General features: G+C 41.3%; 1 protein-coding gene across 1 annotated transcript; it reads left to right on the forward strand.

The window, feature by feature from the left end:
* The first annotated feature begins 1645 nt into the window (after nt 1–1645).
* SNCG (synuclein gamma) lies at nt 1646–23482 on the forward strand. The gene is made up of 5 exons (XM_088463044.1): nt 1646–1927; nt 7947–7988; nt 9000–9127; nt 15130–15201; nt 22837–23482. Exons 1-5 carry the CDS (start codon nt 1807–1809, stop codon nt 22855–22857), a joined length of 384 nt encoding a protein of 127 aa, XP_088319170.1. The 5' UTR covers nt 1646–1806; the 3' UTR covers nt 22858–23482.
* Nucleotides 23483–23694: the final 212 nt, after the last annotated feature.

Here is a 23694-nt window from a genome sequence, read left to right on the forward strand (position 1 = left end):
TTCTCCAATTTATCTCCCTCTAAGGCTTAGTACATCTAAACCTATGTCATCATTGACTAGCATTCATTTATTCCTGAAAAGGTGGATCAGTAAGGATTTGTCAGAACACAATTCACTAAATGCTAAAAAGAGGCCTTTCTTTCCTGCAAAAGTCGACACAGAGAAAACTGAAACTAGGGCGGGACGTTGGGCATCGATTCCAGGAAAGAGATCTCCCCTTAACTCTGAACAATAGTGTAGACTGAAGGACACACCCACAATATACTTTGATTGGTCCAAAACCGCTATCAGAACACCATCAAAACCTAGCTAACAGATTAACTACTTATGATCCTAAATGTGACCTGACCCTTAGTCTAGAGGTTTATGTTACTGCAGTCATATAAAATGACCTCTGTATTCTTTGGAAGCAACACATAGTCATGGTGCCCATGTAGTATTCCACATTAGAAACCAGTGTACTTCTATATACATGGCAATTTAATCGCTCACTCTATTATGCTGCGGAGTAGGAAGGTGGTGGGGAGAGGGAGGAGATAAAAACTACACTGCATTGCCTGGCATTCATTTTAAATGTTTAATTAGAACTACAGTAGGACACTTTGGAATATTGGAGGATTAATACAAGGCATAGTTACTGTATGGTACATGCTTTTAGTGTCCATTATATAAGATGCTGCCTCATGACCCATGGGAAAGCTCTGCTATCTACATGTAAGTATGACATCACTATGCAGCAAACATGCATCTGATAAGGTATATCCATCCATTATATTCTAAGACGCCCCGTTTGGAGTGCAGTAGCTAATGTGAGGATTGTACGCAACTATATATAACTGTGCTGATATAAACCTTGTTTATAAGAAGTATTGGAAAACACACAATTGCAGTATCAGGTAATAGCTAGGGTATCCACTGCTTTTAAAACTTGTACCAAAGAAAAAAATGCACATATGCCTGTATTATTTTTACTACATTACTAAAACTAGCTCTACACAGAGCTTGCTGGCTGCATTGTACTTCCTTCATCCATCCAGTGTCTTGCAGACAATATTGAAATGTACCTTGCCAGCTTTTTCAGTGTCCTCCTTTAGCATTGTCTATTGCATAAGTCACAGTTGCAATATCAGGTCAGACTGAAATGCACTCACATTGCAGCTGCATAACTCAAACAGGTGGCACAAGCAGATGTCTTTCTACCTGTACTTTATTATAATTTAATAAACAGTTTTCCCACAGTTAATGTCCCTTAGTGTCTCTTATACATATAGTATAAAACATTACACTGGCGTTAGATATTGAGCAAATTAATGCTGAACTTTTTTCTTAAATTCTAACGCAATGATGAATATAAAAGGTTAAATGAAATCATTTCTGCATAAGATTACATGCAGACTGAATCTCCAGGACAGAGCTTATGCTTGTACAGCATCTCTCCCTGCATCAGCTGCTTGTCCTTGAATGAGAGTATCATACTGCAGCACAGCAAATCTCTAACTCTGGATGGAGCTGGAAATTTTCCAGTGGTCCTTTGCATCTATAGATCTCCCTCCTCCCGTCATTTTGCACTCATCCATCCCTTCCTCCTCCTCTCAAGGCCCCGTCCCCCCTAACTGTCCCATTCTAACACACATCATGAATATTTTAGAGTAGGATACTCGTGGTCATTGGACAGACTGCAGTGCAGCAATTTGATAAGAAGCTAGGGAAAGCTCTGAAAACTATCACACTACCACCACTCTACTGAGGATCAGCAGATCATCGGCTAAGGAGTCCCTTAAACTTTACTGCATATCAAAAGCTAGCATGGATGTCTTTAAGAAAGGTTTCTCAATAGCAAAGGAAGGCGTGGTGGCTGCTGCAGAGAAAACCAAGCAGGGTGTGACAGAGGCTGCAGAAAAGACCAAGGAGGGCGTGATGTATGTAGGTGAGTGAATACAAGTTTGGATAATGAAGAACAAAACAAAACATACTACATGTGCAGAATTTACATTTCCCACACTAGGGATATTCCCTGTTAACACTTGCTGAAACCTGCCCTGCCCTGTCCAACCCATAGTTCATCCTTAATACTGTATAATACTAGTAGATTTCAACATTGATATTATTAATCTGCATTGACATTGTCTCGGTTCTAAGTATTTGGCATAGTGAAGTGTTCAATTACAAATTGTGACCTTGGATTTCTCTGGTTTTCTGTACTTTTAAAACATACATTTTTAATAAAGCTACTATACCACAAACAAACTAAGAAGAATAAAATAACTGTACCATAAAGTAATACTATGCTGAAATAATTCCACAACTTTATTATTAGTCATGTATATTCCTTCACTGTTGTAAATTAGAATTGAAATAATGTTCAATGCATTCAGGATATGTAAAAAAAAAGGTTTGAGACACATTGTATTGTATGTAAAGGAAGACAATCACTCTGTATAATGATACATTTTGTACATAAAAGCACAATAGATGTATAAATATACTTGATATCATATTGATTAGCCAACTGTGTTACTGTATAGTAGGTGAACAAAGGTTAATGACTGTGCTGGTATCTCTAGTCAGCTATTCCTACCATCGTCATGCTGTTGGGAGATTATTGCAGACACTCAGGAAAAATAAATAGATTAAATCTCCAGATCAATCAGAGAGCCGTTTCATGTTAAAGCACACATCTTACTGGATAAGCCATAAGTGAGTGGTCTAGAATCAATTCAATTGTGAGCTGTCCAAAGTGCTGATTATCTTTTTCAAGGACGTCCCAGATCATTTTTCACTAAAACACATGTACGAAAGTTATTTTATTGCATTGACTGGATGTTATAACTGTGGATATTCTTCATACAATAAGGCAAAGGGGAAAATAAAATTTTTTAAAATTCAATGGATTAATTTAGTATTAATAAATAGCCAACATATACAGTTTTGTATTGTTTATGCACAATACAAGGTATACAAAACCTCTGTGCTGTAGAGATATATATATATATATATATATATATATATATATACATATACACATATACAAACAAACACATGCAGTTCTCATGTCTGCCTTTAAGTTTATTACTAAGTACGCTTTCAAACCTCTCAATATTATATTTATTAACTATATTGCTACAAAGCCTTGTGACAGCTCTACACGTAGCTAAGGACTTAAGGACCTAGGCAGGTTTCCATCTGTTGTAGGGAGTGGCAGACAGAAAACAATGACTGCTGTGAGTTAAGCTGGGTGTGTCAGGTACACTGCAGTAACATTATTATTAGATTTATTTCAACTGCTGGCTTAGAATACACGAATACACCACCCTCATCTGAGCACATGAGATCACATTCAACACATTTTAATGGTCATCAGAAGAACAAATCACCCCATCAGACCCGGGAGCACTCTATGTTCAAAGGTTATCAGTGTCTCTAAACCAAAGTCAGTGACTGAAGGGGGGTTACATAAATATATACCACAGACCAATTTGTGCCTGACATTTCCAGTTCTTCAATAAGACTGTTGCCAGAATTATACCAGGCCTCCATAATAATCCCTGTAATGTCACGTCCACCAAAAGTCAGGAAGTCTTTAGAATAACAGAAAACATAAGAGCATTTTTACTGCTCATCTGTCCGCCATTTTTTAAAGTGGAAACATATTGATAAAGTATTACATGTTTAATTTGGATATTTAAGTATACTATGTATATGATGTGTATTATGCTAATTTATATGAATTTTAATATAAACAACTGCTTTGAAAATATGTCTGCTGATTGGTTTGCTGATAAAATGTAAATTGATCTAAAGTAAACTTTTGGTAATGTAGTAAATATAAATGTGAAACAAGACATATAAATATCTCTTTTCTAAACTAATACTATGTGCTATACCATGGTGGGCTCATAGTCATCCTATTTTTCATTTAATAGACACACACGTCTCTTTCACAAGTAGTTACTTGCACCTACCGATGATTATGTCAAAAATAAACAAGTGAAAGGGTCAAAATGTAATTCATGTCGCTGATCAAAGTTACATAGGAAAATACAAAACATATTCTTATATATCATGGTCAAACAGCAAAACATTCTACATTATTACCATTCCTGCAGCTGATGCCGAGTCTATCCCTTATGGCATGACATGGCAATACTAGAGTTAGTTATGCATTGGGCCTTTACAGTCCTATTGTTATCCTAAAGGCCTAGCATAGGAGTACAACAGGCTAGCCAACTACATTGGATCCAAGAACAATGTAACATGAATGATGATATCAAGAGTCCTTGAATTATTTGCAGAATTAAGAAAAAAAAAAAAGCAACAGTGCAGAAATGACTCAGTATATCCATTCTAAATTACTGTAAGTCACCATTACAGACAATACCAGCTATCCAACCACATTGTATTAATTATTAATGTTTATTAGAAAACACATTACAAGTAGTCTTTTCAAAATTTGGAAGTTTGTGCAAATACTAAAATGATTCTCAGCTGTATTCTCAATGCTCTAAGAAGTCTGTTTGTCAAATGTGGTGAGGGAGACTACAAAGGTCTACAACTTTATACGGTCCCATTATTATTTATTAAATATATGTAGCATAAATGACAAGGACAAGCCCTGAATATAAAAATGAAAGGCCTGGCATAGATTGTTATATAAAATAAACCACTTGTCTTTAGCCTCCAGAATGCAGTATACTTGTAAGCATACATGCTTCTGGCAAAGTAAGAGTCAGTGGAACCTGTGTTATAAATATTGTTGGATGTTGAATTCTGGTGTGCTTCCTACTAGATTTTACATATAGTAATCCTCATTATAAATCAGGGGATTTCATCATCATATTGATATCTAAAAATGCATTTTTTTCAGTGCTCATCTGATATAATTTTCACTGAAAGCCAGAACCAATGTGTGTCAAAGTTTCTGTAAGACACGATGGAACAAGCTGTCTGTGCCGTCTTGATGTCCATCTACAGAACACAGCACTGCAGAGGTTGGGTGCGGCTAACATGCCCTGCTCCAGTCAATTATCCCCACACCTACAGAAACACTGATTATACTGGGAAAATACAGCAATATAGGGCAGATCCAGTACAGACAAGATCATACACAGTATGTGTGCCAAAACTAGAAATTGGTTACGCCCGTGACACCACCCACTGCTACTTTGGACAGGTGTTATGTAACATAGTGATAGATTACCCACATTACTGTGACATGTAGACAGATATATCTAGATTATTGCTTTCCATTTAGTTTGGGCTGCCTTTAAACACTCTGAATAAAAACACCATGATTGAAAGTATGCACCCTAGATGCTAATGGTGTCCTACATAGCATACCTGACTACATGGGCTTAACCTGGATTTCACTGTGGTGGTCAGCACAAAAAAGTAGTAGGTCCCCATTATCAATGCTTTATCTCTGGTATAGTTTGATCTAAAAAATCTAGTGATAGTGGATGTGCCATGTATCTCTATACGTGACTGCTTTTAGTTCTTTATAAGATGCAACTTGCATTTTAGTTATAGCGGTCCTTGATTTTTATCTGCTTGCAGCTTAAAACAGCACTTTACTGCTTTCAGAAAGGAGAGATCACCATGGCACTTCCCTGTCAGGTCTATATGTCTTGCACACATATATGCACGCACGCACACGCATGTAATTTACACAGATAGAGCAATACTATATACACTAATGGTACAATATGATGCCTCTTAATGTGAGGAAGATGCTGCATTAACTTCCTAGGATTACACTGCAAATGCAGCAAGAACACAGGTTAGCAGCAAGATCAGTATGACAAGAGACAGGAGCCAGTTCCACTGAGTTTTGTACCATTTGTGTGTGTGTGTGTGTGTGTGTGTGTGTATGTGTATGTACATATCATACTTACCTACTCTCCTGGAATTTCGGGGAGTTCTCCTGGACTCCCAGGTGAGTAGACCACCCTCCCAGATCCGGCCCACTTCATCAATGATGTGAGCAGGGGATTTGTGATTATGCAACTCATGGCAAATTGTGTAATCATGGTTCTGAGTAGGGTGTCCAATCCTGGGATTGGGATTGGCGGGATCCAGGGATTTTGGCCTAAAATTGTCAAGATTTGAATCCCGGGATTGGAGCTTCCAATCCCAGGATTACAGGATTAGTCAGCGGATGTGCTTTTTTATTTTTTATTGCCGGGCAGTGATGAGCACCTGCAGCAGATGGCTCAGACAGTGCCCAGTTGCCCCTGCCCTGGCTGTCGAGCTGTGTGCAATGTGACATGACATCAGAGGTCACACTGCGCAGCCCAACGCCAGCCGTGCCAGCCCGCACCACACTTAAGCCTCGGCATAGGAGGACTGTCTGCTGCTTAGCTGGGTAGCCACATGTATCATTACAGAGGGAGCCAACCCATTCCGCCATGGAGAGAGGAGCACACAAGAGGAGGCCGGTACTTGGGGGGTGGGGATGGTGGGCAAGAGAGATATAAGGACCGGGGCTGGGGGGAGAGATAGAGATAGGGACTGAGGGATGAGGGGGAGAGATAAGGACTGAGAGACAGAGGGGGGAGAGAAATAAGGACTGAGGGACAGGGAGGGGGAGAGAGATAAGGACTGATAAACAGCGAGGGCAGAGAGATAAGGACTGAGGGATGAGGGGGGAGAGATAAGGACTGATAAACAGCGGGGGCAGAGAGATAAGGACTGAGGGACAGAGAGGGAGAAAGAGATAAGGACTGAGAAACAGAGGGGGCAGAGAGATAAGGACTGAGGGATAAGGGGGGAGAGATAACTAATGAGAAACAGAGGGGGCAGAGAGATAAGTACTGAGGGACAGAGAGGGAGAGAGAGATAAGGACTGAGAAACAGAGGGGGCAGAGAGATAAAGACTGAGGGATTCGAGGAGAGTGAAGCCACTGAGTCCTGCTGCTGCCTGCCAGTGCCACCACCAGTTCAATCCCAGGATCCCGGGAATCACAGGATTGAGCGTTTTTCAATCCCAAATCCTGGGATTGAAAAAATGGCCCAGGATTGGCCTCCCTAGTTCTGAGCTGTACATGCTTCTAATAACAGCATTATGCAGTGGGAAAGGGGGAGGGTGGGCGACATGGTGATGCATATTATGTCAGTACCCTGCACTTGCCTCCTGGACCTCATCTCCAGGATATTGGAAAGGGGAGTAGTGAAAAGGAGGCAGGTATGTTACAAATTCCTCCTAAATAATTTCCATATCCCTGAACATATGTATTATTGCTAAGAAGTTCAAATGCAAGGAGTAACCAAGTCATCAAATGAAGCATGGTCCTAATATATATTATGTATGCAATGAATGCAGGAAAGGCCTAAATGTTTAGTTTTCTTTATATTTAACTCTATAATTGTCAATTCTGTGTGACACCAAAGCCAAAAGTGTTTGCAAATTTAACTGCACCTGAATCTCCCAAATAAAACAGATGACAAATTCCTGGACACTGTGTAATTCTTATACCGTATATGTGTATGTCTAGCCTATAATCATCGGGCATCCTGCTAGCCAGGACCAAGGCCCGTGGGGTGGTGACGGCGATGCCCACAGAGCAGTGCGCTCTGTGCGGCTGCACCAATCACCCATTGCATAATAACATAACATAAGGAAAAAAATCAATAAATGACCAATGCTTTTATCTACTATTTCACTGATTTAAATGGATGGGATATAGGTGTTAACCAGATTCTACTTAACATTTAACTAGCACCTTCTAGATGATAATAGCTAGAATCTGATTGGTTGCTATGAGCAACATCACTTTTAAAACTCACTTCTAAAAACTCTCACTTTAGTAAATTTATCCCTTAATGGGTATTTCAAGTTAAGTAACTGTCTCTTGCTATTTATACTGAATCTCCAATTAAATGCAATCTGAAATATTTTGTAATCTTACACATATTATCATATGACATATTATCTCCATTTCTTACCGTAGGTACCAAAACTAAAGAAGGTGTGGTGCACAGTGTCAACACAGGTAAGTCAGACAAATCACCTGGCCTTTTACAACACTAACCTCGGGTGTTGCTGATCTGTTGCAAGCTGTGTGAGCCTAAAAAGTGTTTTATTAATTAAAGACTTTTATTTATTAGAGATGGGCCTTAGTACTAATTCTACAGAACGTATTTTAAAAACAGCAAATACAGGGGCTCATTGATCAACACGTTTCATCATTCACAACGAGTGATAAAACATGTTGCGTGTGATAACGGTGTTCCAGCCAATCAGCTCCCATCTGTCATCTGTTTGAAAAATGACAGTTGGGATCTGATTGGCTGGAGCATCATTTATCATACGCAACAAGTTTATCACTAGTTGTGAATGATAACGCTCATTGATAAATAAGGCCCACAGTACTTTAGCAACAACGGTTAATTAATGATGACTGTTTAAATGTTTTAATTTTTCCAGCTTAATAACAATACTCTTAGTTGAATGTGTCCTTTCATCTTGTAGAAGCAGATGTAGTATATATCTGTTCACCATTTTACTTTCTGTGTCCCAATGATCTTAGGATATTTTAAATTTGTACTAAATGCCATTTCTAAAAATAACTGTTGATTTTTTAATGGCATAGCCCACGTTATAATTATACTGTCTATTCATGGCCTGTGTACTATTAAAGCATTAGTAGAGAAAAAGAATTAATGACACATGCGTAGCCTGCTAACTGGACAACCATTATATACATAAATGTACTTAATTTAGTATGTACAATTATTGCATTGGATATGTTGGCGCTCACAGCCATGCGCAGTTGGAATAATGGAATCATTGTACCACGCTTTACGTATTATATATGTCATGTCACTATTTCTACCTCCTTACTATGCTATTTAAAGATGATGTTGTTTAAGACGACACTCACGGAGCAGTGAGGGAAATCGGCAATAGTCAAAACATCAGTTTGAAAGGAAAAAGCCTGCTGTGTGGAAAGGAAGTCATTGTTAAAATATTTACTCGCCATTGCTTTTGTTGTCATTTGTAGTGGCTGAGAAAACCAAAGAGCAGGCCAACGTGGTGGGAGGAGCAGTGGTGACAGGCGTGAACCAAGTAGCTACAAAGACTGTAGAAGGAGCAGAAAATGTGGTAACTTCCGCCGGTGTTGTAAAAAAGGTACTTCATTTTGTGACCTGGTTCTACATACTGTACACTGTTCATAGAGGTCTTGTCCATAGTATTAAAGCAAAGTGTCTTTATCATGAATATGTTTATATCCTCTATGTCGTCCGTCATTAGAAAAATAACACAAGACTATAAGGGGTATATTTACAAAGTGCAGGTTTTTAGAAGTGGAGATGTTACCCATGGCAACCAATCAGATTCTAGCTATTATCTTCTAGAAGGTGCTAGATAAATGATAAGTAGAATCTGATTGGTTGCTATGGGCAACAACTCCACTTCTAAAAACTCACTCTTTAGTTAATACACCCCTAAAATCTAAGTGCAAGAAAGTAGCAAAATTGTGTCATACTTACTGTATATACTGTACATTGTGGCACAGATATGTTCCCTTTGTGGACTATGAAATCTTAGGTACTACCTGGCAGCAGGAGTTACAGAGGGCCTGATTCACTATGGATTGCTATTATGCTTATACGCACGCAGTGCAGTTGCTAATATCAGCGGTGATATGTAAATGTTTACATTCACATTGCAATCACAGCCTAACATTAGGACACCCACTTATGAATAAACCCCTTATGCTCAACACCATTGTAGAAAATTATAAAACAAGAGACAGAGTGCCACCATAGTCCCGGGGTTACAGGGCCGGATTAACGGGGGGGCGACAGGGACGATCGTCCCTGGGCCCCCATATGTTAAGGGCCCCCACACCCATCGGGGTTAAAGTGGACCGGAGGAGACGGAGCCAGTTCCACCTCCTCTGGCCAACCTAATCCCGGCACCGCAGGGACGCTCCATTTACCAGGTGCCCGCTCTAACCAGCGGGCGCCCGGCTCCCTCCCCGCAGCGGCAGCCTGAGTCGGAGGCTTGAGCTCACGTGAGCTCCAGCTTCCGGCTCACGCTGTGCACTATGGCAGAGACGTCATGACATAGTGCAGAGGAGCAGCCGAGCGGACTGCAGCGGATGCGGGGCTTAGCTTAAGGTAAGTATGAGCTTTATTTTAATTTTTTTAGTGCAAGCAGCCTACTGGGGGCATTACTGGTGGGGGACATTACTCGGGGAGGGGGGAGGCATTACTGGGGGGGCATTAATACTGGGGGCATTACTGGGGGGGAATTGCTACTGGGGGCATTACTCGAGGGGGAGGCATTACTCGGAGGGGGAGGCATTACTACTGGGGGCATTAATCAGGGGGCATTACTATTGGGGGCTCTACTAGAGAGGGAGCATTAGTATTGGGGGCACTAATAGAGGGGCATTACTACTGGGGGCATTTCTACAGAGGGCTCTACTAAAGGGGGAATGACTACTGGGGGCATTACTATTGGGGGCACAACTACATAGGTATTACTACTGAGGGATTTATACAGGGGGCATTACTACTAGGGCATTACTATTGGGCACACGCCCAATTACTACTGGGGGGCATTACTATTTGGGGCATAGCTACAGGGGTATTACTACTGGGGGCATTTATACAGAGGGCACTACTACAGGGGGCACTACTAATGGGAGTATTACATAGGGGACACTGCATAAGGGGCACTACTACTGGGTGCACTGCATACGGGGCACAACCATTGTGGGCACTGACTCTACAGGGGGCTCTGCATATGGTCCCCATTGCGCATACCCCCAGTTTGTCACATTTAATAGGGGCCCCCACATGTTTGTTGCCCAGGGGCCCCCACAGACCTTAATCCGGCCCTGCGGGGTTATATATGGTTCCGACAAATCCTGTCCTGCAAGTGCCACTTTTCTGCTTCTTAAGTGGATGGTTGGGACTAACAAAGATCTGGGATAAATGACTGAATTGCAGTTAATAACTTTTGTTCCTAATATTAAATGTACTAGATAATCCTATCTATGAAACCTATCCTCATACAATATGAGGATAGGTTTCATAGTGAAAAATTATACAATTATGGAACATGTGATTAGATAAAATCACTATTATTATTTGTATTACTATTTTTATTATCACTATGACTAAAGCTGGCCACACACATAGCGATATTTTACCCGATCTGGCCGATTCCAACACATTTGGAACGACAGATCGTGTAAACTATGGCCAAATGATCAGTAAATTGTGAGTCCCCACTCACGATCACGATGCGATGCGCGTCCCCGCGGGTCGCACATCGCATCGTCAGATCTGCCGTGCAGTAGGGCAGATCTGACAATCTAGGACACGATGAACTGTGAAAGTATGGATGCAAGAGAGATCATATGAAGATTGGACACCAAATTGTGTGCAGATCGTGTGGAGATCGTGTGCAGAGCTGTCGGGGAGAGTTTCAAGGGAAATCGTACACAAATCGATCGTACACATCGGCTGATCGTGTGCGCATCGCCATGTGTGTGGCCAGCATAATACTAAAAAAAGATATTTTAAGAAATTGCGATCTATCTCAACATTCAGTAGTATTTTCTCTAATATTTCTTTAGTAATTTCTCTGCAAAGAGAACACATACTAGAATATGCAAGATAAACAATCTCTTTCCTGCTCTTCAAGATAACTGGTAATTCTTGAGAGCAACATTTAAAACAGAGAGAAGATCCTCGGTGTTGTCACTAGAGAGCAGTGTTGGAGCAGTTCATTGGGTGACAGTCATTTCAGTGCTACACAATTTGTAATGTGTTTACAGAATAATCGCTTCATATATATAAAACTGAAATTGTCTCTCTAAGTTCAATACAATTCTACTCACAACATAGGAATGAAAATGTATATAGAACCTTCAATTACATGACATCAGACTACAAAATTCTTAGCTTTTTTTTTTTTTTACATAAAATTAGATGTGAAAAAGCTATATAAATTATATATAGTTAGAAACACAGGTATATTGCACTTTTTTTCTACAGATAAAAGGTTGCAATGATGTTTTCCTTGCCACACTTAAGCAGCAGTCCCTATTAAATAAAGTTACACCAGATCAGTCATGCATTCATGCACAAACTTGGTCCAGGGCTGGATAAGACCTCAAGACAGATACAGGGATGTTGGGACACTGTACTAGTACAGGGAAAGGATGAAGAAGATATATGTTTCTTCAGAGGTGATGGAGTAAATGTGTTATTAAAGATGAAGTGTTACGAGGGAGTAGTTGGAAGAAGAAATTCCATTTTGTTCGCTAAAATCACCCAATGTGGCCATCAGACCAAAATATGTTGTACATTCCTGATATAAAGTACAGTTTTAGTACAGTAGCTTGTTGAGGAACAGTAACAGTATATAATGTCCTAGGCCATGCTGAACTTATAATACACTTATTTATTGTGAGCACCAAATGTTCACTTGATGATCACCTGGTACAGCCAAAAACGCTTAAAAGAGTATTTTCGATGAATATTATTTCAGAAGTTACTTTGAGTGTAAAAATGTGCACAATGTAAGCATTAAGATAAAATGTAATAATAATACATTAATAATGTTTACTAATGGTTTTGTTATAGATTACTCAATTTTGTGGAATACAATGCAGTTACAAAGATACAAAACTTAAAAAATAATGCAAAAAACAATGATGCATAATAAAAGTGGTGTTCATCAATAAGATTCTTGGAAGAACTTTCTATTTTTGATGGAGAAACTAATACATGTTTTTTGATGTGAACATCATGTTTTATTTCATTAACTAATTATTAAACAATGTTTTGAATAGAATTCAGTTGAAATTTAGTTTACACTTTTAAAAATGTTACTGTTCATTGCAAAAAAAAAAAATCACCATTGCTCACTTTTACAGAATATGGTGTGATTTATACTCCCTTTTATTACGTTTTCCTCTTTTTATGAAATAATCCCAATAAAAAAAATAAACATACAGTATGTCTATGCCAGATATGCAGCGTTGGACATAAGAGACTGCTATGACTGGCAGTATATTCATATGGTCCTCCAAACCATACACTGAATTCAGGAGGGCTAAATCTTTGGACTAACAAATAAAAATATTGTTTGAGGAAAAGCAAACATACAATTCAGCATAGTCTATTTTAGTTTCTATGGGTGGAAACAAGTGCACAATGCATTCATGATCAAGGATCATAAAATAGGTCATGATTAAATCCTGCAGGAAAACTCCCTATTCCTTAGGAGCTGGCTGTGGGAATTTGAGGTTTCAGTTAAACAAGTCTGTGCTGGAAAAACAGGTACAGGAGGGAAACTGCTATGAAATCTGGATGTGCAGACTAGTATTATGCTAAAATGGGTGGATTAGAATGAACTATGAATAAGCAACATTGAAAGTCAGCCGGTACCCATTATTGTACATATTAAGGGGGATTATGGGAATGTGTGCTTTGCTTATCATACTAGATTAATACACCCAGTCCGAAACTATCATAGTTGCAAGGCAGATAAAGCACAATGGGACAGGTGGAGGATGGGCAGTATAGCAATTTATGTAGCATGTCATGGACACATGTAGAGTTGTGTGATTTTAGCACTTATGCCCCCTTAGATCTGGAGAGGCTGTGTACTGTAAGAGCGTCATTGTGAACAGATGCATATACAGCATGCCTGAGTAAGCCGGATTATTTGCAGAAGGTCAGCCTCAGGTGTATTGTGATGAAGGTCACCCACACTAGCGAGCCACATGTGATTGGCTGTTTGTGGATGCACAGCTGAAGCTGATAGGTGCTTTCTTCATTGCTCAGGTGTTTGTTACATTTTTCTTTCCATATACGAGACAGAGATATATTTCTGCTGTATTAAAGAGGTTTTGTTATGTTAAAAACATGGGAGCAAGTATATAAGTGGGATGTGTACAGCTCAGCATATGGGTGGAAAATACACTGTTTATGCAAATAACTGTGCTTCAGCCCCAATAACTGAACATCACATATGTTACATGGATTTCACATTATTTTAGCTTAAACCACAATATTTTTAGATACTGTGCTCAGAGGTGGATACAGTGGATACCTCACACAGTTGGCCAATGTTTTAAGTCAGTGAATGTGTCTGAGTTGTACTGAGCCTATGCCTGTTGACAATTATGCAATTACGCTCTTACAGTACACATCTGCGCCTCTCCAGATCTAAGGGGGCATAAGTGCCAAAATCACGCAACTCTACATGTACTGCCGGGAGACGCAGAACAAACGTGGATACGAGAGCCTTGGATTCAGTGGGCATTCTGGGAAAGTAACAGTAGGTGTTTAGGCAGAAGGGGGCGTGTTGCTGCGTCTAAAAATGCAGTAGTACTGACACAAGACAGACACCATGTTCAAATGGAAAAATGGCACCTGCATAGGGTTGGTCAAGCTTCGATGGTAAGTCCGTCCGTGCTTCTAAAGATACAACGAGACAGCTTAGCGCTGCTGCAAGTGCGCATCCCAGTGAGAACAGAATCCATTGCGGCATTAGCATAAAGACACAGATGCGGCAAGAGATGCAGCTGCAGCTGCAGCAGAAGATGTTGCTGCTACTGTGCCTGTGCTCACCTCAGGATCAGCCCCTGTATCTGTATTAACAATTTTTACATAATCCATTTAATACTTCTGTTGATTTGGAACAAAGATGTGATTACTATTAAATTATGTTAAACAGTATTAAAGGACATGCATATGGCAGCATGGTGGCACCGTTGTTAGCAGTGCCACCTCACAGCACTTAGGTTATGGGTTATATTCCCTTTCTGTATTGAGTTTGTATGTTCTACCCATGCTTGTGTTTTCTGCAGGTTATATAGTTTTCTCCCAAACATAAAACACATTCGGGTTAATTGCCCTGTGATGAAATTGACCCTAGTGTTTGTGGTAGGGAATATGGATGCTCTATTTCTTGAGTAGAATATATAGTGAGTGTGTTCAATGTATCCTAGGCTTTTGCCTCCTTTGCCGGCTTCAATTCCCTTTATTAGTATGCAATTGTTTGCTTCTCAATTAGTCATAATAATAGCGTCTCTTAGTTTTCACAATATGGCAATTGATTTGTATTTTTTTTATTAAAGTTAAATATTTATTAAACTATAGGACGACCTGGCACATCCAGACGAAGCTGCTCCAGAGGATCCAGCTGTTGAGGCCACAGAAGAAACTGAGCAGGTAGGAAAACGAAAAATGTCTAAAACTACCCTGATTGCATTACTTGGTGCCATAATCAGGGCTGGCGGGAGATCTATCGGGTCCAGGTACTGGGGTGTGGTTCATGTTGGTGACGTTGTCTTGGTGGTGCAGCCACATCTCCTCGACAGCCCAGCCCAACCCCCTATACAGGCCCTGGTACTATGTACCTGCCTACCCCCTCTCAGTGACCCTAACCCATTATGTCTCATCCACATATTACCCAATGTGGATGGTTGCAGCACGTATAATTTGGTAACAGTGACAGATGCAGATTTCTGTGTGATTGTTGAAGAGGAACCATTGTGTTCATAGCCATTGTACAAACTGCTGCTCAATAAGCCTGCTCACATAGATCACCCAACACTACAGCTTACATAAGAAAATACAACTGGAGCATCAACTAGCAGCTGCAGTGCTGTTTCAGTCACTGTAGGTGGCAGCTGAGAGCTCCTAAATAAACAGAGAATGTCATTCTATAACTACAAGATTCTCTGCTGAAGCAGTAACGTGTTTTTGTTTTTGCAAGAAAAAACAAAAACTTAATACTATTTTATGTGATAACTTTATCGGCTATAAAAAAAACCTGACGACACTGCTGATATTTGAGGCTACTTACTAGCAATTCAAAAACCCTAATATGCAGGACCGCTTAGCAAACAGATTTTTGTTTTCATTGTCTAAGTTGCACTAAATTAAAGAAAACTCATTGGTGATTACTTGCTTAAGGTGGTGAAGTATATGAAAGGGTCAGAATATGAGTCTTTTCATTCTTGAACTTAAGCTTTAGTGAAGCAGTCACTTTATCCACATTAATGCTGTTGACAGTCAAAATGTTCCCAGCATTTTGTTGACAGGAGCATGCAGACGCTGTTGTAATGTGATTTAAAGCATTTTAATGATATCAGCATTATAACTGTTAAAATACTCAAGTATCATGTTTAAACTATAATGCCAACACGATTATAATGTTTTAACTCACATTATAGTAGAATCTGCATTCTCTTGTCAACATAATGCTGTCGACATTTTGACTGTCAACAGCATTACTATCTACTAATCATACTGTATGGTTCCAGATTTCTTCAGTTATTACACTGCCCACCTTTCTGGATTTGTCATCAAGCTGCAACTTTACATTTCCAAAGAGTCATTTATATGATGGCCACTTGGAGTGCTCACAATATTAAATACTTAGTGACCTATTACAGCTCAGCCAAGATATCCAACAAGTTTTTTAAATGTGTAAAATTACCTGAAACACTTTATTGGTGACATTTTAATTAAAACATTTAGTGGGGTGAAAGATGAATTAACATGCTTACCGTTTGGTTTGACGAAGAGTGTCCTTTGTTTACAAGATTTCATTTAACCACTCCTGTAAAATGTGAGAAGTATTTGACAATACAACAGTATCTTTTTTTCAAGAGTCTCTACAATCCCAATAGACAGAATACTTATGTTGTGTAAGATTGTAGCCTGTCACATGTCATGTACTGTACATATCAGTTTAATATACTTCTGAATATAACTAGCTGAAGTACCCAGCATTGCCCAGGTTTAATCTTCCTAATAAGTTTTTATGTTGTCGTCCAAGTCCATCCGGTGGAAGGCCCAGAACAAGCTCTTGAGTCAAAGTTCTGTTCAGAGTATACCCAAGGGAGTGCCGGGCCGGGACCCCATCTCTTAGTATGTGTTCTGGGATCCAGTGTTACCACTCTGTGAAGTTTTCGTCCAAATCCATCCAATGGAAGGCTCAGAACAGGCGCCCTGGGTCAAATTTCTGCCCAGCTTAGCCCCCCTAATACCTGACCTGGATCCAACTGGACCACACTGCGTTGGTTTCATCCCAGTTGGTGCAAGGGTGTCTGAATGCATAACAAACAAACAAACAAACAGACCAATGAATTTTATATATAAGATGTGGTTATAATGCGGCAGTGTCGCATAACATACAGTAGCACTGTCTCTTATATAGACAGCATGACTCTATGACAGGGTCTGGCTGGCAACTTTTAGCCTGGGGGCAAATGCATGCAGGTGGCCCTGGCAGAGGAGTAGCGTGTAGCCAGGGTGCCCGAAGAATGTGCGTGCTATGGTGCCCCCCTCTCAAGTGTTCCAGGGAGGAGGCTGGCCATATGGAATTAATGTAAAGTAAAAATAAAGATTAGGGACAGCCCCGTCGTGGTGCCCATATGCAGTGCCCCCCTGTGCCCCAGGAGAGGATGCAGTAGTGCCCCCAGTAGTGATCCCCCCTATGCAGTGCCCCTTATACAGTGCCCCCCAGTAGTGGTCCCCACTGTGCAGTGACCCTTATGCCCCCAGTAGTAAGCCCCTTATATAGTGCCCCCAGTAGTGGTACCCCCTATGCAGTGCTCCTTATATAGTGCCCCCAGTAGCAGTCCACACCCCATGCAGTGCCCCCAATAGTGGTAACCCTTATGCAGTGCCCCTTAAATAGTGGCCCCAGTTGTAATCTCCCCCCTATGCAGTACCCCCAGTATTGCCCTTTTTATAAAGCCCCCAGCAGTGGTCCCACGATGCAGTGCCCCCAGTGGTAGTCCCCTCCCCATATGTAGTGCCCCTAGTAGTAGTCCCCTCCCCCCTATGCAGTGCCCCTAGTAGTTGTCCCCTCCCCTTGTAGTGCCCTTAGTAGTAGTAGTCCCCCCCTTGTAGTAGTAGTCCCCCCCTTGTAGTGCCACCAGTAGTAGTCCCCCCAGTTGTAGTCACCCCCTTGAAGTGCCCCCAGTTATAATCCCCAGTAGTGGTCCCCCCTTGTAGTGCCCCCCTGTAGTGCCCCCAGTAGTGATCTCCCCCATGTAGTACCCCCAGTAGTGGTCTCCCTCTTGTAGTGCCCCCAGTAGTAGTCCCCCCCCTTGTAGTGCTCCCAGTAGTAGTAGTCCCCCCCTTGTATTGCCCCCATTAGTAGTAGTTCACCCCTTGTGGTGGCCCCAGTAGTGGTCTCCCCCCTTGTAGTGCCAGCCCGCCCCCTCCCCCCTCCCCCTCCCCAGTAGACACACGTAGTAAAAAAAAAAAAAAAAAAACCCCACTTACCTGAATCCCCGCTCCCGCCGTCACCATCCGCTCCTCCGTCAGTCCTTCCCGGGCCGGGCCGCTCTGCATTATGGGAGAGACGTCATATGACGTCATGACGCCTCTCCCATTGCCCACTGCGGGAGCCGGAAGATGGAGCGGCTCCTGCAGTGGGTGCAGCGGCAGTCAGTGCCCACTGCAGGAGCAGACTCTCATTGGCTGCTGACTCTCATTGGCTGCTGATCAAAACAAACAAACAAACAGCTGCCGGAGCTGGCAGCTGTGTGTTTGTCACTTGTGTAGCGCTGACCGAACTCCGTCTGGTCAGCGCTACACACGCGGTGCAGTCTGTGTCACATTGACACAGACTGCCCGCGGCCCGTGGCCCGCATGACGCTGCGGCCCGGGGGGCACATGGCTCCCTGACCCCCGGCCCAGCCCGCCACTGCTCTATGATAAGACTTTCCTTTTATAAAGCCTTGCAAACATGCACAAGACTATTAGTGTGAACACGTTCTGACTCTCTTCTATGTGTGGAGGGGACCAGAAAATTTCTTCTTAATTCTTCTGAGGTCTTAATAATCTCTTGATCACTTTGTAAATAAAGTAGTTGCGCAAAAACAAGGGTATGAGAAGGAATCCCGAAGCAACATAACTTATTACCTTGGGAGTTAGAATGAATATAGCATTGAGGGGAGTACTAAAGAGACACTGGCCACAGGCAAATGCCCAGGAGAATGGTCAGAGCCGGCCCTCACCAATTTAGTGCACTAGGCAACAATGTATTTGTACCACTTAAGTTCACGTTACATTCGGTGTTAATGCTTGTAAACCACATTAGTGGTTATGACACTGAAAATGGTTGATCCTAGTGTTACCGTATCCATTCATACTTACTTTCCTGTAGTGTGTTCCACACATTGGAATGTATGTAAATGGTAATATAACCCCTTAGTACATTTTTAACAGTGGTAAACATATCTCAAACGTCAGTAGGTACATATAATATAGAACCTGGGAAATAATTTATGGGTCCTAATCCACTGGGTAAAAACTCATTGCTTACACCATATTTATTCTTTACAGGGCCTCCCATTAAAAGAAACAAAACAAACAAAAACCTGTACAGTCAGGTGCTTAAATATTGGGACATTGACAGAATTTTCATATTTTGGCCTCTATTCACCACCACAATGGCTTTGAAATGAAACAAACAAGATGTGCTTTAACTGCAGACTTTCAGAATTAATTTGAGGGTAATTACATCCTAATCAGGTGAACGGTGTAGGAATTACAATGGTTTCTATATGTGCCTCCCACTTTTTAAGGGGCCTGCTTACAGTATACAAGAGACACTATGCTGCGGCTTTAACCCTACATTAATTGGTTTTACAAATGTAAAAAGTCACAGATAAAGTACAATGGCACTTGGTGTGAGGAAATGTCGTGGCTGCTCCCAACGGACGCACGCAGATGTACAAATGTCGCACAGCTCAGTGGTCAGTGTACACTCACTAACATTGCAGTGTTGTCACTCCCTGTTGTTTTATTTATGCAAATAAGAATCATATTTTGGTTGCCTCCCTGCGGTGACATTGGACCCTGCCTTCCTGCCACCACAACAGCCACAATGGCCCATGCTTACATGCAACCACCACAGCCCTTCCCTTCCTGCCACACCAGCCACATTTGCAGCTAATGTTTTCACCATGCATTTTTGCCACACCAGCTACATTATCCCTGCATTCCTGCTAGCCCACTTGAGCTGCCCAAGCCTCATTAGCATCTCACACACATTCAGAATTCTACACACGCCATCACAATCTCAGTTAGTCTCCTTTTCCAAATGCACAAATCTTCCCAAACTCCCCAGTCACACGTCATAAGGTGCCCACATCCTTAGCTTTCCTAATGGCCTAGAACCCAGCTTCAATGTCGCCCATACTCACACCAGCTCATTGTTGACCCTATATCCTCTCATTCGCATGAGGTCTTTGTCATGCTAGGCTGTTTCACACCGCTCCTTCAGGGGTTTCCAGTCTCCCCACCTTATAGGAAACATTTTCCAGTTATGATTGGAACTCAGGGGCCGGTGTGTCCCCTCTAGGACAGTCTGCTCCTTCAAGCTTTAAGCAAGCTGAAGTATATCTTGCTTGCAAAAGCTCAGCCATCTTCTGAGGGCTGGCCACAATGCCTGCTGGATGCCTAATTGGAGCAATGGTGGCCTAAGCATTTGCTTATTTTTGAATGTAAGCTCTCACTTGCAGGGCTTTCTTCCCTCATGTGCTTCTCCTTCCCTTACTTATACCATCATCTACTCCCTAACTACACAGAAGGGCACCTAACACTTGGTTGCTTACACCCTGCTGCTTGTTGAGTGTTATGATCGCTAGTGCAGCAATGTGTATAAACCATGTCCTTGTCCTGCATTGTTTCATACTGTATGTAACTGTTTTCTTGTTCACTCATTTGTTTATGTACTTTGTAAGGTGCCAAGGAACCCTTGTGGCACCATATAAAGTATAATAATAAATAATAATAAAGGATGGCTATGATATAGCCATAGGACACTGAAATTAGAGATGTGTGGTTGGGTTTTTCTAAAAACCGAACACAGCCAAACTTTTGGGTTCCGTGTCAAATCGAGTCCTGACTCAGATCACTTTCCGAGCTCGAGTTTCCTATAAGTTCAGAACTTGGATTTAAAAACCGAAGCTTGGGTATTGAATTGCATGTAAACATGTTAAAATTATTGATTATAGATGTTTCTATCAATTTTAAAGAAATGCAAAACCAAAACACTTGAGGGTGATTTTGCCAAAACCATAACATTTGATTGTGGTTTTGCCAAAATCAAAATACGGGGGTCTGCTTACATCTCTAACTGAAATAGGTCAGTGGTTTTCAATTCCAATCCTCAAGTTCACTGAATAAATGTTTTCAATATTTCTGTGTATGGAATCAGGTGGGATAATTACTGACCAAGCAAAATAGATTAACTCACTTGTGCATTAATATTAAGCTGTACACACTATGATATATTGTACAATATATTGTTCTGATGCGGAGCGGAATGATACATCTTACAGAGCATATAGGACCTCATTCAGAGTCGGTCGAAGCGGCCGCACGGTCGTACGGAAAAAGGGGCCGGATATTCAAATGATTCCCTCGCAAGTTGCGTCCCTAAGTTCGGATCGGTAGTTGGCTGACCAAGGGGAGGAAGCGGTCGGAAGACAAAAAAATATGCCCCCTTCTCGTACGCATTGCACGTCATCTCTGGGCATATAAGGATTAATCGAGACCATCGGGAACCATCGGCACTGGTCGTAGAGCTTAAGGTTGACCATACCCTCTCTTAAGCTCTACGATCATGTCTGTGTAAAAACCTCCCATGTCACATGTGCCATGACGCTACTTTGTTAATTATGCACTCCCATAATCCGTATGCACTCCGATAAAATGCTGTTCGCATAATGAGGCACGCCTGCGTTCGGATCTCCACTCCCCCGTTTTCAAGCACCTTCCCCTGTTACCACCCACAAACGCCTCCATCTGTCACTCAAACTACCGACCTGGCTGTGTTCAAGGAGAGAGAAATTTCTGATTGTAGCGGCTAGTTTGCGCACGCGCATTGCGAACTTTACGCATGTGCAGTATAGCGAACATCGGTGGCGTATGACCGTGCGGCCGCTTTGACCGACTCTGAATGAGGTCCATAGTGTGAACGCCCAATTGCGAAGGTCATTCATCACATCGGGTTGGGTATGAAATACCGGCAGTTGGGATCCCTGGTGTCAAAATGTAGACAGCAGCATCCCCATGCTCGGTATCTTGACAGGGGTCAGGTAAGTGTAATCATCCCCTCTTCTCCCCTTAACCCTAACCCTCCCTTCTTGCACCCTAACCCTCCCCACCCTGCACCCTATCCTTAACCCTCCCCATTAGTGCCTAAACCTAACACTCCCCCCTTGGTGCCTAAAACTAACCATCCCCCCTTAATGCCTAACCCTAACCCCCGCAGTGGTGCCTAACCCATCCCATCCCAATGGTGTCTAACCCTAACCTCTCCCCAAAGCTTAACCCTAACCCTCCCATGGTGCCTAAACCTAACCCTCCCCCCGCTGCTAACAGCTGAGACGGCCCGGTGTACTTATGATCAGGATGGCGGCTATCATGATTCCGGCATCAGGATTTAACCTGGCGTTGGTATTTCGACGCCTATGTTTAGTCCCGAGTCTGGATTTCAACAGCTGGCACCCCGTCTGTCGTCAAACTGACTACATCCATATAAAATGATTTATCATTAAATCTCATAAAATCATGCATCATTATATCACATAGTACTGCCACTGGGTATACATAACATATAGTGTATACCCAGCTTTAGAGTTCAGAACCACTAAAATAGGTATATTATGTTGTTCTAAGCATCTCAGTGTTTATGCTCTGTTGTACTCAGAATGGTGATGATAAACTAATCATGTCATTGTCTCCCTAACTTTTACTACAGTATGTGTTCTCTTTGTATTAATTTTTTATGCATTTGCAGACTAGTTACAAACAAACTTTGCTTCATTGCAGGCTGGCGATGGAGAAAATTAATCAATTGTTATTACGTGCTGCTGAATATCCTTGAAGAAGATGTATAGCTAATACCACATCAGGGAAGCCATTAATTCAACAGTTAAAGGCATCCACCCACTATCCATCGTACAGTATATCATGTAGGTGTATGGATCCATGTCCTCATACTGTATGTTCAGCTAAAGTAAACCCATCATACATCATTCATTACATTTTGTGTTTCATGCTCTGTAATGTGGGTCTCATTCCACATTTCCTACAATCACATATCCTTTCTAGCTATCCTTTGGTTTTTCATATACTGTACTTAGAAAATGACCTGTCAAAATTTGGATAATTTGTTATTTGTCATCTGCCCCATAACTTATACATCTTTATATTTAATTTTATCTTACTACTCCATTTCATGTGTATGTCTAAAGAACTCTATCTGTAAACTTGATGTCGACCATTGAACCCAGTACTGTCCTGTACCACTCTTAATTCTGTTTTGTTTACTGATTTTTCAATTGTTAGCATATCTGCACTTTAACTCCCATATCAGAAATGATCGTTCTTAATTACACAACTAAAACAGTTTGCGTTTAGTGTGTAATTCTTTGCTGCATTCACAAAACAATAAAAATAAAATCTGTAGCTCGAAGAGAGTTTGCTTCCACAATAGAATGATAACTAAATATTTATTTGTAAAGTTTTCCATACCGTAACAAAATGTAATATATCACATGTACGATTCTCAGTTCTACTAAACAGGCAATTTCCACTCTACTTTTTGAACACTCTGTAGCTGATGTGGGCTCATTTTGTCTGCAGGAACTATAAGACATCGGGGGTATATTTTAGCAATTAAATGTT

The sequence above is a fragment of the Taudactylus pleione genome, unplaced genomic scaffold, assembly GCF_031769625.1.
Source record: "Taudactylus pleione unplaced genomic scaffold, aTauple2 ptg001314l, whole genome shotgun sequence".
In the NCBI taxonomy this organism is placed as follows: domain Eukaryota; kingdom Metazoa; phylum Chordata; class Amphibia; order Anura; family Myobatrachidae; genus Taudactylus; species Taudactylus pleione.

Bases quoted from the DNA above. Each gene is read 5' to 3' on its own strand.
- SNCG (XM_088463044.1), top strand. From the start codon at position 1,807: ATGGATGTCTTTAAGAAAGGTTTCTCAATAGCAAAGGAAGGCGTGGTG. The intron at 7,989-8,999 runs GTAAGTCAGACA...TGTCATTTGTAG, and splicing joins GGTGCACAGTGTCAACACAG to TGGCTGAGAAAACCAAAGAG. The intron at 15,202-22,836 runs GTAGGAAAACGA...GCTTCATTGCAG, and splicing joins CCACAGAAGAAACTGAGCAG to GCTGGCGATGGAGAAAATTA.